Raw genomic sequence first — 13,754 nt, forward strand, 5'->3', positions numbered from 1 at the left:
TAATTTTATGTATGTTCATGTTATGATTTTGATTGCATTATAATTTTATCTATTGGGTTATAAAGATTTGAAGTCTTTAAGTTTGGTATGTGATTTTTTACATATTGTATGGTTGGTCCGGTCCATTCATTATTGTGTTTTTAAAGTCAAGATATGTGTTAAAGATGAAAAATAGTACATGTACATCATCAATCTTTGAAGGAGACATATCTTTATGTGGAGTATTTTTTATTCTTAAATTTGTGTCAGATTCCTTAATATTTCCGTCGTTATTATTACTCATTTTATTTAGTTTTATAATTTTATTACTAAACAAATCTCTCTCTCAATATATATATATATATATATATATATGTGTATATTAAAATTTCACTAACTATATTTTATTTAACTTTTTCGAATTATTTGAATATGATTTGTTGATGATTCTATTAACAATTAATATATATTTATATAGACAATTATCAGATCATTAATCAAAGCACTCATACTACCGCGCAACGCACGTTTTCCATACTAGTTTATAATATAATATAGATATAGAATGCAAATGTACCCTATGCAAGCACACAACCGTCTAATTAATTTGAATGAAGGTTTTTTGTTTTAAAAAGAGTATTAGGCGGTTTCCGGCAAACCCCCACCTTTCCCACACTCCGACTGCATATATACTCCACCGCCTACTCCCAAATCCCCATATGCAATGGCCGATCAGAGCCGGCCAGTCACCGGCTACCCTGCTCCACCTGCTTCCAACGGCTATCCGACCACCGCTCCCACAGCATACCCTTACGTTGCGCAGCCACGTCCGAATCAGGGCTCATACTTCAATGTTTCTGGGCCTTACTACTCCGATCCATATGCCACCCAACAACGCGCCACCTTCATCCGCCGTATCTTCGCCATCATTATCGCTTGCGTTATCATCATCGGGACCATCGTCTTCATTATGTGGCTCGTCCTCCGTCCTCAAGTCCCTCAGTTCCGTGTCGACAGCCTAACCCTCTCTAACTTCAATCTGTCATCTAACTCACTGATTTCCGGGAATTGGGATGCCCGTTTAACCGTGCGTAATCCTAACTCCAAGATTGTTCTCTACTACGATCACATCGAGGCTGCCGTCTTTTACAAATCCGAATCGATTTCGGAGACCACGGTGCCGCCTTTCGTCCAGGGAAAAAAGAACGAGACAGCTGTTCGGGCAACGTTCGCTTCCTTGTCGGCGTATGTAGAGGATCGGAATGGTATCAATGACGAGAGGGCTCGTGGGACGGTTTATTTCAATTTGAGGATGGTGGCTAGGGTTCGGTTTAAGGCTGGTGCTTGGTGGGCTAGACGGCGGATCTTGAAGATCTATTGCCCTAGTTTACCGGTTGGAGTTTCTGCCAATAGTTCAGCTGGATCTTTGGATGGTGGCTCCAAAAACTGCAGGGTCGGTCTCTGACTGATGTTATGGATAGGAGATTAGTGTTAGTAGTCCAGTGAGAACTCGTAAACAATGTCAAGGTACTTTATTATGCTTTTCATTTACTTTTTGGTGGAAATCTGATGACTCTCTTGCTACTGCTAGTATGTATGTGTATAGGTTAGTTTTTGCATCTCTGACGATAAAACCCAATTTCACAGTTTTTGGATATATATGTATTCAAATTCGTTTTTCATGCTTGTTGTGGTTCTATTGTTGATTTCATAGATAATTTCATTTTATCTTCCAATGATTGATTGGTGTTTCTGCTGGATGATCTTTAAGTCTCTTGCTACAACTATGCTATTCCTTTATTGACACTCCCTCTAGACTGCATTGGTGATCATCTTATTAGCTTTTCATGAAAGTAATAAGCCTTCAGGGGACAAGTTTTGAGTTTTTGTTCTTTTCTATGGACGCAAAAGATGTTGCTTTATAATAGGTTTTGTTGCTCTGTGGCTGTTGACGTAGATATTTGCTTGTGTTCTTAAGTTATCTTTTGTTAAAACAGTCATGTCAGCTACTCCCTGCTTTAAAAGCTACTTCCTAGTTAGATTTCGTGGAACCTGCTTAGTATGATGAGTTCTTTGAGAATTTTTCTACTTGCATTGTTATTCTGTTCATGCCATCCCTATGTACTACATATTCTTGTCTTAATAAGTTGGTCACTGATGTTGTATTTGAAGGTCAAGTCAAGTCAGTGGGTACCCGTATGCGTGCTTCTTTGCTTACTAAGAACTCTTCTTTTGAGCTGCAATAGATAAAAGATTTTGGGAGGCCGTCACAAAGGATCACTTCTTTCATCTAGTCATCTTAATCTTGATGAACTCAAAATCTTCACCCCCTCCCCTTACGCATACTTATGGCACTCCGAGGCTATGTCCAGGAAACATGAAGGCCCTCTATGCAATGATGAACTTATGGAGAGATGTGTGATTTGAATGTAAAATGTGATCTAGAGTATTAGGTAAATGCTTACGGTTGATGCAAGTAATTAACTAGAAATTGTAGTTGGTTCTGACCTGTTTTTGTTTGACATAATCATAATCTGTGTGTGTAAAGTTGTCGGTTGAAAAAATATGAGGCTTTATTGTTTATCATGCATGGAAGCACTAATTGACATCCATTATAACTCGAAAGAGTCTCATCTGTGATAAACCATAATCTGCACCCTGATCCAATTACTATGTTGAAGAATTTGTTCAATCAGAAAGATATTGAAGATGTCTAGGGATGTCATGATGGTTACTAGCAAACCCTGTGCCAGAATTTAATAATTTATCTGCCTTTATTGAATGCCATGATCTGCTTCTTGGGGTTTCACCTTTTTTAGGAAGTTCTGAAATTTAAATACTCCCTCGACCCCAATTAAGTGTTCACATTTCTATTTAAGGGACCAGGTTCGAATTCTACCCTCTTAGTTATGAGTTGGAAAAATTATTTATTCCCTCTATTATCAAAGGTAATATTGTCATTTAGTTGATTAAAAGTATAATAATTACACATTCTGAAATTGTTCATGGTGTACATTCATTCGGGGAAGGAGGGAGTAGCAACATATCACATACCCTCATGCATTTATTATCATGGCAATATTAATTTCATGGTTGTTGAATTTAACCATCCTATTTACAAAATGTTGGAAAGTAATAACTTGAAAAAGATACCTAGTTTGGAATTTTAGCCTCTAAGTGATACTTTTCTTCATTGTTACCTTTCTCTAGAGGGCCAACATAAATTGAATAAGCCTCCTCACAATTCTTTGCTCTCGCCCCATTGCACCAGTCCCACGATCATCATACACATATTTATACTCCACTGATTGCACCAGTCCGGTGGTCATCATACACATATTATATACTCCACTGATTGCACCAGTCCGGTGGTCATCATACACATATTATATACTCCACTAATCGTATATATTACATATGATGAGATATTGCTTTTAGTTTTAAAGGGTCGAAGTTGGAGGGAGGAATCTGCTTTTTGGTCAGGTTGCTTGATTTGCTGTGATTGATGCATTGAACATTAGGAGGATGTTATTCGGTGTTCTCTTGGGTTGTTATATTTGCACTTCAAGAAATGTTGTTTTTTCTGCTTTCTTATTAATGTGAGCCCTGCAATTTGCAAATGGGTTGCAAACATCATTTCCAAAATAAGAAGCAACATGATAATTTCTGCTTATTAATTTTGGGTGTCAGCTCAACTGATAAATAAATGTTAGGTTTTGGGGCTCCTTCCCCATAGGTTGCTAGTTCAAGTCTCCTCGTAGCAACCGGAGATTTTTCTAGCTTAGGGATCCATGAGATTAGTCGAGGGGCTGACCCGAACATCCATGGTTACCATAAAAAAAAGAACCTCTGCAATTCCTCATGTTAGAATTGGTCATCTTATGGTGATAAAGTAATAATCTTAGATACGCTTTAGATTCTAATGTTCTTTCCTTCACTGGTATTTGGTATTTTTTTTTTCATATTTGTCGTACTTTTGCAAGTTTAAATTATAGATTTTGTCGTTTCTGTAACCGCCCTCTCAAAGGCCAATGGATTATTTTCGAAATTTGGAGCTCCTTCGACCATGTTTGGACAAATTTACTATTTGATTATTGAAAAAGATTTAAACCTCATTTTTGAAGGTTCAAGACTCGTACTCTTATCAATCACGGTCAATGGTTTACGCCTCACCAAAGGTAAAGAGTGTATGTTTCAGAAAATAAGAACATGTAGTTTAAATATTTGGAGAACATATTTAGGGGTTGTGCGGTTCGTTTGTTGTTAAGACCTATATGGATATAGCTGTCTGTATTGATATAGTTGTTTGTATATTAACAAATAAGTTGTTGTGTTGAATAAACAGTCTGAATGTCAAAAATGACCATTTTACCCTCAATCTTTATTTTTGTATGAATAAAACAACAATTTGATAAAAATGTTGAACAAATGACTTTTTAATTGTAAATTTGTGTGGATCAATTTTATTACATTAGGTACCCGTAACAAGAACAACACATAGTTCAAATGAAACCAAAATGTTGAATCAAATGAAACTCCAATTCAAAAGAACCCAAATCAATGAAACTGAATCAAAAGAGTAAATATTTGACAAAAAAAACCTTCTAGAAACATATTTCTACAAAAAGCTTTGAACTTTCTAATCTCCATTTGTTGTCCAATTTGGAAAAACAAGCTAAAGCAAAGATGAATGATCTGTTTTCTGGACCGTTCTCTCGAATTTATGTACCCACTCGTCTCAAACGCGGCGACGTCGTTCTCTTCTCCCTCTCTTGGCCTCTTCATCGGCTAATCGGGGACGGCGACGGCGATGGTCTGTTCGGCCATCTCTGCAACTGTGCCTTGAACCCCTAAGTTCATCAAAGTCCGTCTCGAAGCCCTAGATCGTTCCAACGCCGCCAATCGTAGTCTCCCTAGATGCGGACCTAGCAGCTCTTCAGATCGAACTCGGACCTCTGTAGTCGACGGTCTCTGCTCACGAATCGATCCAGACGGCGGCGAGGTTGAAGATGAAGATGAAGAAGGTGAGGTTGAAGATGAAGATGAAGAAGTTCTAGATAGATATGCTCCAATATTGGGGGAAAAGAGGGGAAGGGCATATTCGGAATAACTGGTTGAATAAGTGGTTGGGTCCATAGGACTCCACTTTTCCGGCTGACCGGTTAAGCTATCGGCTGACCGAATAAGCCAAAAGCGAACAACAATGTATAGCTGACCGAATAAGCCATACAGGCTTAACAACCCATTAAGCCATTACCGAACAGCCCCTTAGTTAAGTCGGTTTAATCCTTCCATGTAGATCAAATGTTAACAAATCAGTATGTATGGTCATCTTATTTTGAATCATAACTATGTCACAAACATTTTTACTTTATTCAGTTTTCTGATTTAATTCAATATTTATACTATATTATAAAGCATTTGACAAAAACTATTAAAAACCATTTTTTATGCATGAATTACTGTTTATTGATACATATTCCTTAAAATTCAAGATTAAATGTAACTTGTGCATAAGTATTGTAAAACCCAAAAATTTGTGGAATAAATAATTTATCTTTATTAGTATTTTATTTTAAGAGTATATATATATATATATATATATATATATATATAGGGTTGGGTTCACGTGAGACCAATGCTTTTTCGTGAGACCCGTAAGACCAATTTATGTTCATTGATCAAATTTATGAATTAATGATCTAATGGTTGCAAAGTTGCAAGGTGGCAATTTCGTAATTAGTGAGAAGTCTCGTGGCGTTTATAAATGTTCAGATCTGAAGATTGTAAATCTAATCCAAGGGTTGAGAATTGGTCTTACGGGTCTCACGAAAAACCATTGGTCTCACATGATCCCAAGTCTATATATATATATATATATATATATATATTAAATAAAAATAGAAGGTTGAAATAAGTTTAAAAGTCGGACCAAAAGTGAAGGAAGAAGTCAAGATATGGGTGAAAGTTGTCAATTCGCGGAAGTTAAGGGACTGGGTCGTGTGTAAGCAGGTCCAAACAAGAAGGATCTGTTTTGTAAATAGGCAACAGACCTACAACAGGGTGGCCTGCTGTCAACGATCGAGAGAGGCATAAGAGGAACAGGCAGTGCCTGGTTCAAAAGAGGAAATTGTGACCTGCATGGTTGCAGGCTGTGGAAGAGAGCAGTTCCCGGCCCAAAACTCGGGATTCTGCCGATTTGGTCAACTAATAGGCCAAATCGTGTGAGTATAAATTGAGGGCACCAGGTTGGGGTCGTTATTCTTTTGAGAGAAGAAGGGGATCGTTGAGTTTGAAGGAGAGAAGCCGGAGTTCATACCAGCAAGAAACCCCCCTGCTTCCCGTCGTTTAGAGGTAAATACTCGACCAAATTTATGATTTAAACAATGTTTAGCCGTGACTTTGGCCCTGTATAGAACCCTAGAAGGCTTATGTCCAAACTTTGTGTTTTGGGATTCGATTTCAAGGACTATATTTCATTTGTTAAACACGCTGTATCGCATTTGGCTTAGAAGTCACCTTAGAGAATGTTACACAGAAGCTCTGCACGAGAGCTCTGTATCAAATGTGTTAGACAGAAGCTCTGCGTGAGAGCTTTGTGTCATGTTAGCCAGAAGCTCTGCATGAGAGCTTCGTATCAAGTTATGTTATAGTGAAACTCTGCGTGAGAGCTCTGTATCAAGTTGTGTTAGACAGAAGCTCTGGAGGAGGGACCACAGAGGGGCTCTGGCCCTTGGTATGGTATTATTATTCTAAGTATGGTTCAACCAGAAGCTCTGTAAGAGAGACGACAGAGGGGCTCTGGTCCTTGGTACCGAATTATTTCCCAAGGCTCAACCACAGAGGCTCTRGTAAATACCACAGMGGCTCTGGTCGTGAGACMAGAAGCTCTGGAARAAAGAGACCAYAGAAGCTCTGGTTGATACCACAGAGGCTCCGGTCGACACCACAGAGGCTCTGGTCAACCACAGAGGCTCTGGCCCTCTCCAAGACTTAGCACAGAGGCAGCCTTAGAGTTTCATCCTTAGCCCCGATGGCTTGATAAGACTTTTAAATAACAAGCGAATAGTCGACCAATGATAACCCTAGTCGACATAGTTGACCGTAAGTTGACTTTTATAGTCCTTGGAGAAATTTATGTACTATTCGCTATTATAAATTGTAGGTTACCAGTCAGCGCCGTTAAGTAAGCAATCGACGTTATCAGGCGAGTCTTCATGAGACTTACAATGGGATGCATACCTATGTATAAACTTATTTTCAAGCACTATACGATTTATATGATGATGGTACAAATGCATCATGTTTTAAGTTTACATACATGATATGTTTTACATGTATGACGTTTTATAATCAGTTGCATGCTATGTGTTTAATCAGTTTTCGAAAACTCTAGCATGTTTTTCCATACCAAAGTTTGATGATTTAAGGGTGGACATTTGACCAGGGAGTCACGACCAGTATAAAACACTACCCGGACAAGTGGGTGATAAGTTAAGATTTTGATACCCAGAGCGTGTTGGTGACTAATAAGTCACGACCAGTATGAAACACTACCCGGACAAGTGGGTAATCAATCGAGAATGAAGTATCAACCCAAGGTGTGTTTGTGACTAAATGACCCATTCCAGACAGATAATTTATGAGATCTCATTTCTTTCAGTGTTGCATGTTTTCAGAAATTGCATGCTACGTGGTACAAAGTTTACAAGTTGAAATGTATGACGTACAATGATTTTATACACGAAAACCATGAACTCACTGAGCTTTATAAGCTGACTATAATATGCATCTCAGGCCCAGGTAGTTCGAGGACGGATAAAGGCAAGGGGCATGCTTAGAGAGTTGCTCATTATCATCTCATGTTAGTCTTTTGTCTAAGATGCGCTGTAATGATCTTTTGTAACTTAACCCCAAGAGAAGGTGGGTTAGAACTTAAGTTAGATTTTGATGATTCAAAGACTTCCGCTGTAATAGTTTAAATGGTTTTAAATTAGCCATTACTTTGATGTATTTATTAAGGAAATGTTTCAGATTACGTAACATCTCTCTTGATGAAATTCAGGGTGTTACAAGTATAACTTAGTAAAGCTTCATATTTCAATTCGTATAACTAATTGCAGATAAACATAATCAAATAGAGGATAAGCATCTCATTTTAAATATAAAAGATCTAAAATATAATTGAGATAGTCATTGAGTTCTAACAAAATACTTAATTATTATCTTTATAAAAAATTATATTATTAAACCAAAAATAAAAAACGAATTAAAGAAATACACAAAAAACGAGAACATTTTAAATAGTTAGTTTGATACTAATATCAATATATTTTTTCAATTTATATGACATATCTTCATATTTATATCTTATTCAAAAATAAAAACATTATCGTTTTCTCAAAAGCACGTCAAACTGTATTATATTATCGATTGAAACAAAAAAAAACACTAAAATCGAAATATATCTCGTTGCATTTTACGAGTACCCTTCTAGTAAGTTTGAAATATAAACAACCTTCATCTTTGTTTCCATGAAATAAGCATTACATCATTAATTATTCGTAAAATTACAAATATTACAATATTTATAATAAACCCTGCAAAACTAAACAAATAGACATGAAGGTTGGTATACAAATATTACCTATAGAATTTTGTTCCCAAGAAGACCACCTAAGAGAATCTCTAAAATTTTCTTCAAAACGGAGAATAAAAAGTCAAAATCTTTAAAAAAAATTACATTTATCTTTAACAGATTCTCTAATTTGGAGAATTCAACATTAATTATAATATTAAAATATTTTATTTATCTATTAAAATGTTATTTTTGGCTCTAAATATTAGGTTCCTTATCTTTTGATAACAATAGTATACAAAAATGGTTAAAGCAAACTTCAATAAGTGAGGACATAGCTGCAGACATTTCTCATTAAGATAATACTGGCCCTAGTCTGAATTTCTTCAAAGCCACTAGGAAATTCTATTATTGTTATCTTCAAAGTCTCATGAAATTAATCGATGAAAATAATATAATTTTGAATATATGATTAAAATTTTACATTGTTTCCCGATATGTGCCTAAATAAAATGCAACCGTTACAAACAACGGACATGCCAAAAATATTCGATATGAAAAATTCACTTAGTATGCAATTTGTAATCAAGTGGTAACCAAACAGAAGTAAACATATGACAATATGTTTATATGGTATTAGTTGAATTATAAAGGTAAAATGTATTATGTTAATAGATGTAGAAAATGCATCATCATATTTTACGAAAATATAAGAATGTCAAAATAAATATCTGATGTGTTATAAATAATGTATAGCAATAAAATTCAATCAAAGGGTTTATATGCAAAAATAAAGAGGAAGGGTGTTGGATATTGAAGAATTCAAATGAGGTTTTGATATAAATGATGGTGTGAGATGTTTATATGATGAATAACAAGTGTTGAAATGAATTTGATATATGATGAAACAAACTTGATTAGTCAAGCTACTAACATTCCCATAGTGTGACAGGTGGTGTGTAGAACGCCCGGGAACAGATTCACCACCAGGGCCTTGTACACACCGCCCGTCACACTATGGGAGATGGCCATGCCCGAAGTCGTTACCTTTACCGCAAGGAGGGGAATGCCAAAGGCAGGGCTAGTGACTGGAGTAAAGTCGTAACAAAGGTAGCCATATTGGAAGGTGCGGGTGGATCACCTCCTTTTCAAGGAGAGCTAATGCTTGTTGGGTATTTAAACAATATATATGAAGAATAGAGAATTTGTAATCAATGGCGGACCTATGAAATTTTATTAGCAGATGTCCTTTTAAGGAAATCTTATACCTGTGAAAAGTCAACATCGTTAGACTAGGGAGAAAGTCAAATAGTGTATATTTGGAGAATAAAATATATTTTTTCATATTGAATTGGTCATTTAATCAAGATACAAAACTACGTCTTATGTTCGATGTGTTTTTAGTTGAATTCCGCAGTTCCAGGGAACTTTTTTGTGTTTTAGGTTGATTTCGTAAATTTTTCTCAATTTTTAAGACTTGATTTGTCGTTATCCTTCCTTTAACTTTTTCTTCTACGTTTTAAATTTCGTTTCTTACGCATGTAATGTAGGACTTTTAAAATACATTTTCCTTAAACATTAATACTATCTATACTATATTATAAAACATGTGACATAAACTCTTAAAAACTATTTTGTATGCATGGAGTACTGTTGATTGATGCATATTACTTAAAATTCAAGATTACAAGTGATTTTGCGTAAGTACAACTTATTAAAGCTTTATTTTTAAATTTGTGTAACTAACTGCAGATAAACATAACCACATACAAGATAAACATCTATTTTAAATATAGAAAATCTAAAATATAATTAAGATAATTATTGAGTTCTAACAGAATGTTTAATTATTATCTTTATAAAAATTATATTATTAAATCAAAAATAAATTATTTTGTTATTAAATCTAAATTAAATTATAATAAAAATTGAATTAAAGAAGTTACACAAAAAAAACGAGAACTATTAAATAGTTCATTTGATACTAATATCGATTTATTTTTTTTCAAATTTTTATGCTATCTTCAAATTTATATTTCATTTGACAAAAAAACTCTTAAAATCATATTATCTCGATAGAGACAAAAAAAAAACCAAACATTAAAATAAAGATTTATCTCGCTGTATTGTATGAGTATCCATCTAGTCTTTATAAAGAAACAAGACAACAATTAGGGTTTTGAGAAAATAAATATCAAATTAACAGATTTAGAGTCTCTTTTATTTGACATTTTTAATTTTAAAGAATTTGAGAACAATTCCAAATCTTGTCCCTTTTTTGTTTATTAGACTATGTTTAATGGTTATCTTAAAAATGAGATTGTGATTAATAAAAAAATTGTGATTGATAGAAGACTTTATTTAAGAAATTATACAACTAAAATAAATATTTTTTAAAATTTCTTATAATTTATAAATAGAGCTCAATATTGACATATTTTCATCACACCATATATGAACACAGTATGGTAAGTTTTTATAATTACATTTTAAAATATGTTATATTCCGTTTAATCTATTTTTTATATACTTAAAATTAAAAAATAACAATTAAATACGATAAAAATTCAATATGTCTTTTTTACAAAATAATATTTTAGATTGGATTAGATCACCAATGGACGATAAAAAAATGAGATTGGGTTGGAGTTGAAGATTGTGAGGTGGATGAGAGGAGATATATTTATTTCATACCTGAAAAAATTGCAAATGCATAGCAAGAGCAACGAGAGGATGAAAATGGTCTGAGAGAGGCCAGGTCAATTATTGCAGGCAAATGATTGAGAGAGATGACTGATGTTATGTAGAAGACAATGAATGATGTTGTGCAGGAGGTGATAGAAATAGGGAAGAAGGGATAAAATCGGAGGAAAAAAAAATCAAGGGCTTGATACTCTGACTACGATAAGTGTGAAGTTTGTTGCCAACCGCATATGTGCCAATAAGAAGAACGATTAGAGATCTTATTAAACAAGTAATTAAAGTAAACAACCCTACCTCTTAATGGAGTAAGAGTTTTTGTTGGATCAGACCTAATAAGAGGCAAGTAAGTAGCCCCTTAAACTCATGACTATATTTTGACTAATAAAAGAGGGACTGGTTTAACTGATATATCCATATAACATACGGGTTTTTTTCCTAAAAATGCACCACCTGCCCATTCTCCTCTTAGTGAATGGTCTAGTAAAACTGGATCAGGCTTAAGGGTATCTTCAATAGACGAGTCTTGAATTGGTACATTGCCACAATCAACATGAAAAAAACCGGTTTATACATTTATGAAACAAAAAAAGGTGTACACATTCCACCATCACTTTTTGTGAAACCCAAAATCATTTTAATAAGTAACTAATAAGTGAATTTTTATAATTTTCAAATAGATCTATAAAATATGTAAAAAGAAAAATCCAACAATGACAGACGATTTAAACAGGTCAATATCAGTTCCACATTTTGAGACCGAAGACGGGTACATGGTGGCGTCTTTTTTTTGCTAATAGGCATTCTGTTTCTAATTCATTTATAATGTTGTCAGCTATTTGTCCCCGGTTACATCTAGACTGAAAATGATTTTGTAGGATACATAACTTTTGAAACTTGTGAAAGAAAATGATGGCAAGAATATATAGTTTAATCTTAATGCAATATGCATGCAAGTCTATTGTGCTCGTCCATTTTCTTACAAAAATTAGGAAATAGAATTTTTAGAAATCTATGACTTTTCAAGCTTCTTCCAGAGATAGAAAGCCCTTCTAATAACCGAATCAAGCGAAAAACCTTCTGCATAAGCACCAATCGCTGTCAAGAGGTTCGTAAATTTCTCTCCATTGTCCTGCATCAATTCAAAAGTCGGTCATCAAACCAAATATACATCATGTATAAGAGATATGAAACACCAACCTCTGGCTTTTTAAATGCAAGATCACTGATGGAATATGGGACCATGTAGTGTGGGAGATCTGAACGCAAAAGGGCCTGCCAAAAATACGCCGTTACAAATAGAAAAATATGTCATCTTGTGTAGTTTGTCGTTATTAGGGATCAGCAGGAGTATATAGACATCGCAAGGATCATTGTAACAGTTTTCTTCTACTAGTAGTTGTCAGTATTGTGTTTTGTGTTTCCTTGTTTGTTCTAATCTATTTTCCTCACATGTGTCTGTGCTGCATTTTGTTTTTTGTACATGTTGCTTGATTGCGCACTCTCACAAGTAGCTCGCTCTCTTGTTCCTTTTAATATTTAAACATGGGACAACAAGTTGTTATCCTGTCATGTCCCGCTTATAAACGCACCCCTAGAAGGGTTAGAAAGTGCAACTAAAATAACCTCAAAGAGGAGCTCTTTCTCTTACTGTACCCATGTAGAAGTTGCAAGAGCAGATTATTCATTGTGTTGTGAGAGAATCTCGAGCTCATAAATATCTCAAACAGAAGTGAGCATGTGGAACAGTAGTCCCTAGTAGATGAGAATCCCAAATGATGGGCATAGAATTAGTTAGTGGTGACATCTCAAAATGGTGGACGAGAACTCAACATCATCAAGCTTATCCATCTAGTTATAATATCCTTGCTAATCATTAGAAAACAATAAGCACTTGCGTTTATTACCCATCTAGGAGCAGGTCTGAGTTTACGAGTACTTTTAGCTCATTCATTAATTAGTGCCCAGTGGATCTATTTGAGATGTTAAGCATTCTCTTATTTTATTTTTACGGCCATTTAGACTCGTGAGATATATGACTGTAAATAATAGTGCTTGAAAAGTGTGATTTTATTATGAAGTAAAGACCACAATTTAAACGTCGATTGGAATACTAAAGTGCAACAAAGAAAGCCTAAAAGTCGGCAGAATATCCATCATTCAAATTCAACAAATGCACAATAGGAGGTTATCCAACTGTTGGAAAGTTAGAATGCTAATGGTGATATTGCTAGTCACTTACCAATTCTTTGCTCAATAGGGCCTGCTCCTTATTTGCTATCAAAGCCTACACATTAAATTCACATACCAGCTATTAATTTTCTCTAGTATAATATAATCACAAAAACTGAAAGCTATAAATTCATCAGCATAATCAAACTACAGGATTGCAAGAACCAGCAGATTTCCTCTTGGGAAAATGAAAACAAGGCAAAAGAAAGTTGCTTTCAAATATCAATTCTAAACATTTCCTGCACTACTAAAACCTGGAAGAGGA

General features: G+C 34.8%; 2 protein-coding genes across 6 annotated transcripts in view; one reads left to right on the forward strand and one right to left on the reverse strand.

Annotated features, from left to right (window-relative positions):
• The first annotated feature begins 650 nt into the window (after positions 1–650).
• LOC112519798 (NDR1/HIN1-like protein 10) lies at positions 651–4,214 on the forward strand. Of its 3 annotated transcripts, none has more exons than XM_025128073.1 (2): positions 651–1,506; positions 4,104–4,214. In XM_025128073.1, exon 1 carries the CDS (start codon positions 704–706, stop codon positions 1,442–1,444), a length of 741 nt encoding a protein of 246 aa, XP_024983841.1. In that variant the 5' UTR covers positions 651–703; the 3' UTR covers positions 1,445–1,506; positions 4,104–4,214. The 3 variants fall into 3 exon arrangements, with proteins under 3 accessions (XP_024983841.1, XP_024983860.1, XP_024983850.1); XM_025128092.1 differs by lacking the exon at positions 4,104–4,214 and adding an exon at positions 2,152–2,865; XM_025128082.1 differs by lacking the exon at positions 4,104–4,214 and adding an exon at positions 2,226–2,864.
• A 7,956-nt stretch (positions 4,215–12,170) lies between these two features.
• LOC112507888 (DNA polymerase I) overlaps positions 12,171–13,754 on the reverse strand; it is a 29,742-nt gene continuing 28,158 nt past the window's right edge. For 2 of the 3 annotated variants that reach the window (XM_025112646.1, XM_025112638.1), the window contains 3 exons: positions 13,500–13,544; positions 12,458–12,532; positions 12,171–12,389 (listed from right to left, as the gene is read on the reverse strand). In XM_025112646.1, coding sequence (XP_024968414.1) covers positions 12,270–12,389; positions 12,458–12,532; positions 13,500–13,544 — 240 coding nt within the window. In that variant the 3' untranslated portion in view covers positions 12,171–12,269. Of the gene's footprint in view, positions 12,390–12,457; positions 12,533–13,499; positions 13,545–13,754 lie in introns of those variants that run through there. The other variant, XM_025112653.1, reaches the window with a different exon arrangement.

The sequence above is a fragment of the Cynara cardunculus genome, assembly GCF_001531365.2.
Source record: "Cynara cardunculus var. scolymus isolate 2C chromosome LG 1, CcrdV1, whole genome shotgun sequence".
Lineage (NCBI taxonomy): Eukaryota > Viridiplantae > Streptophyta > Magnoliopsida > Asterales > Asteraceae > Cynara > Cynara cardunculus.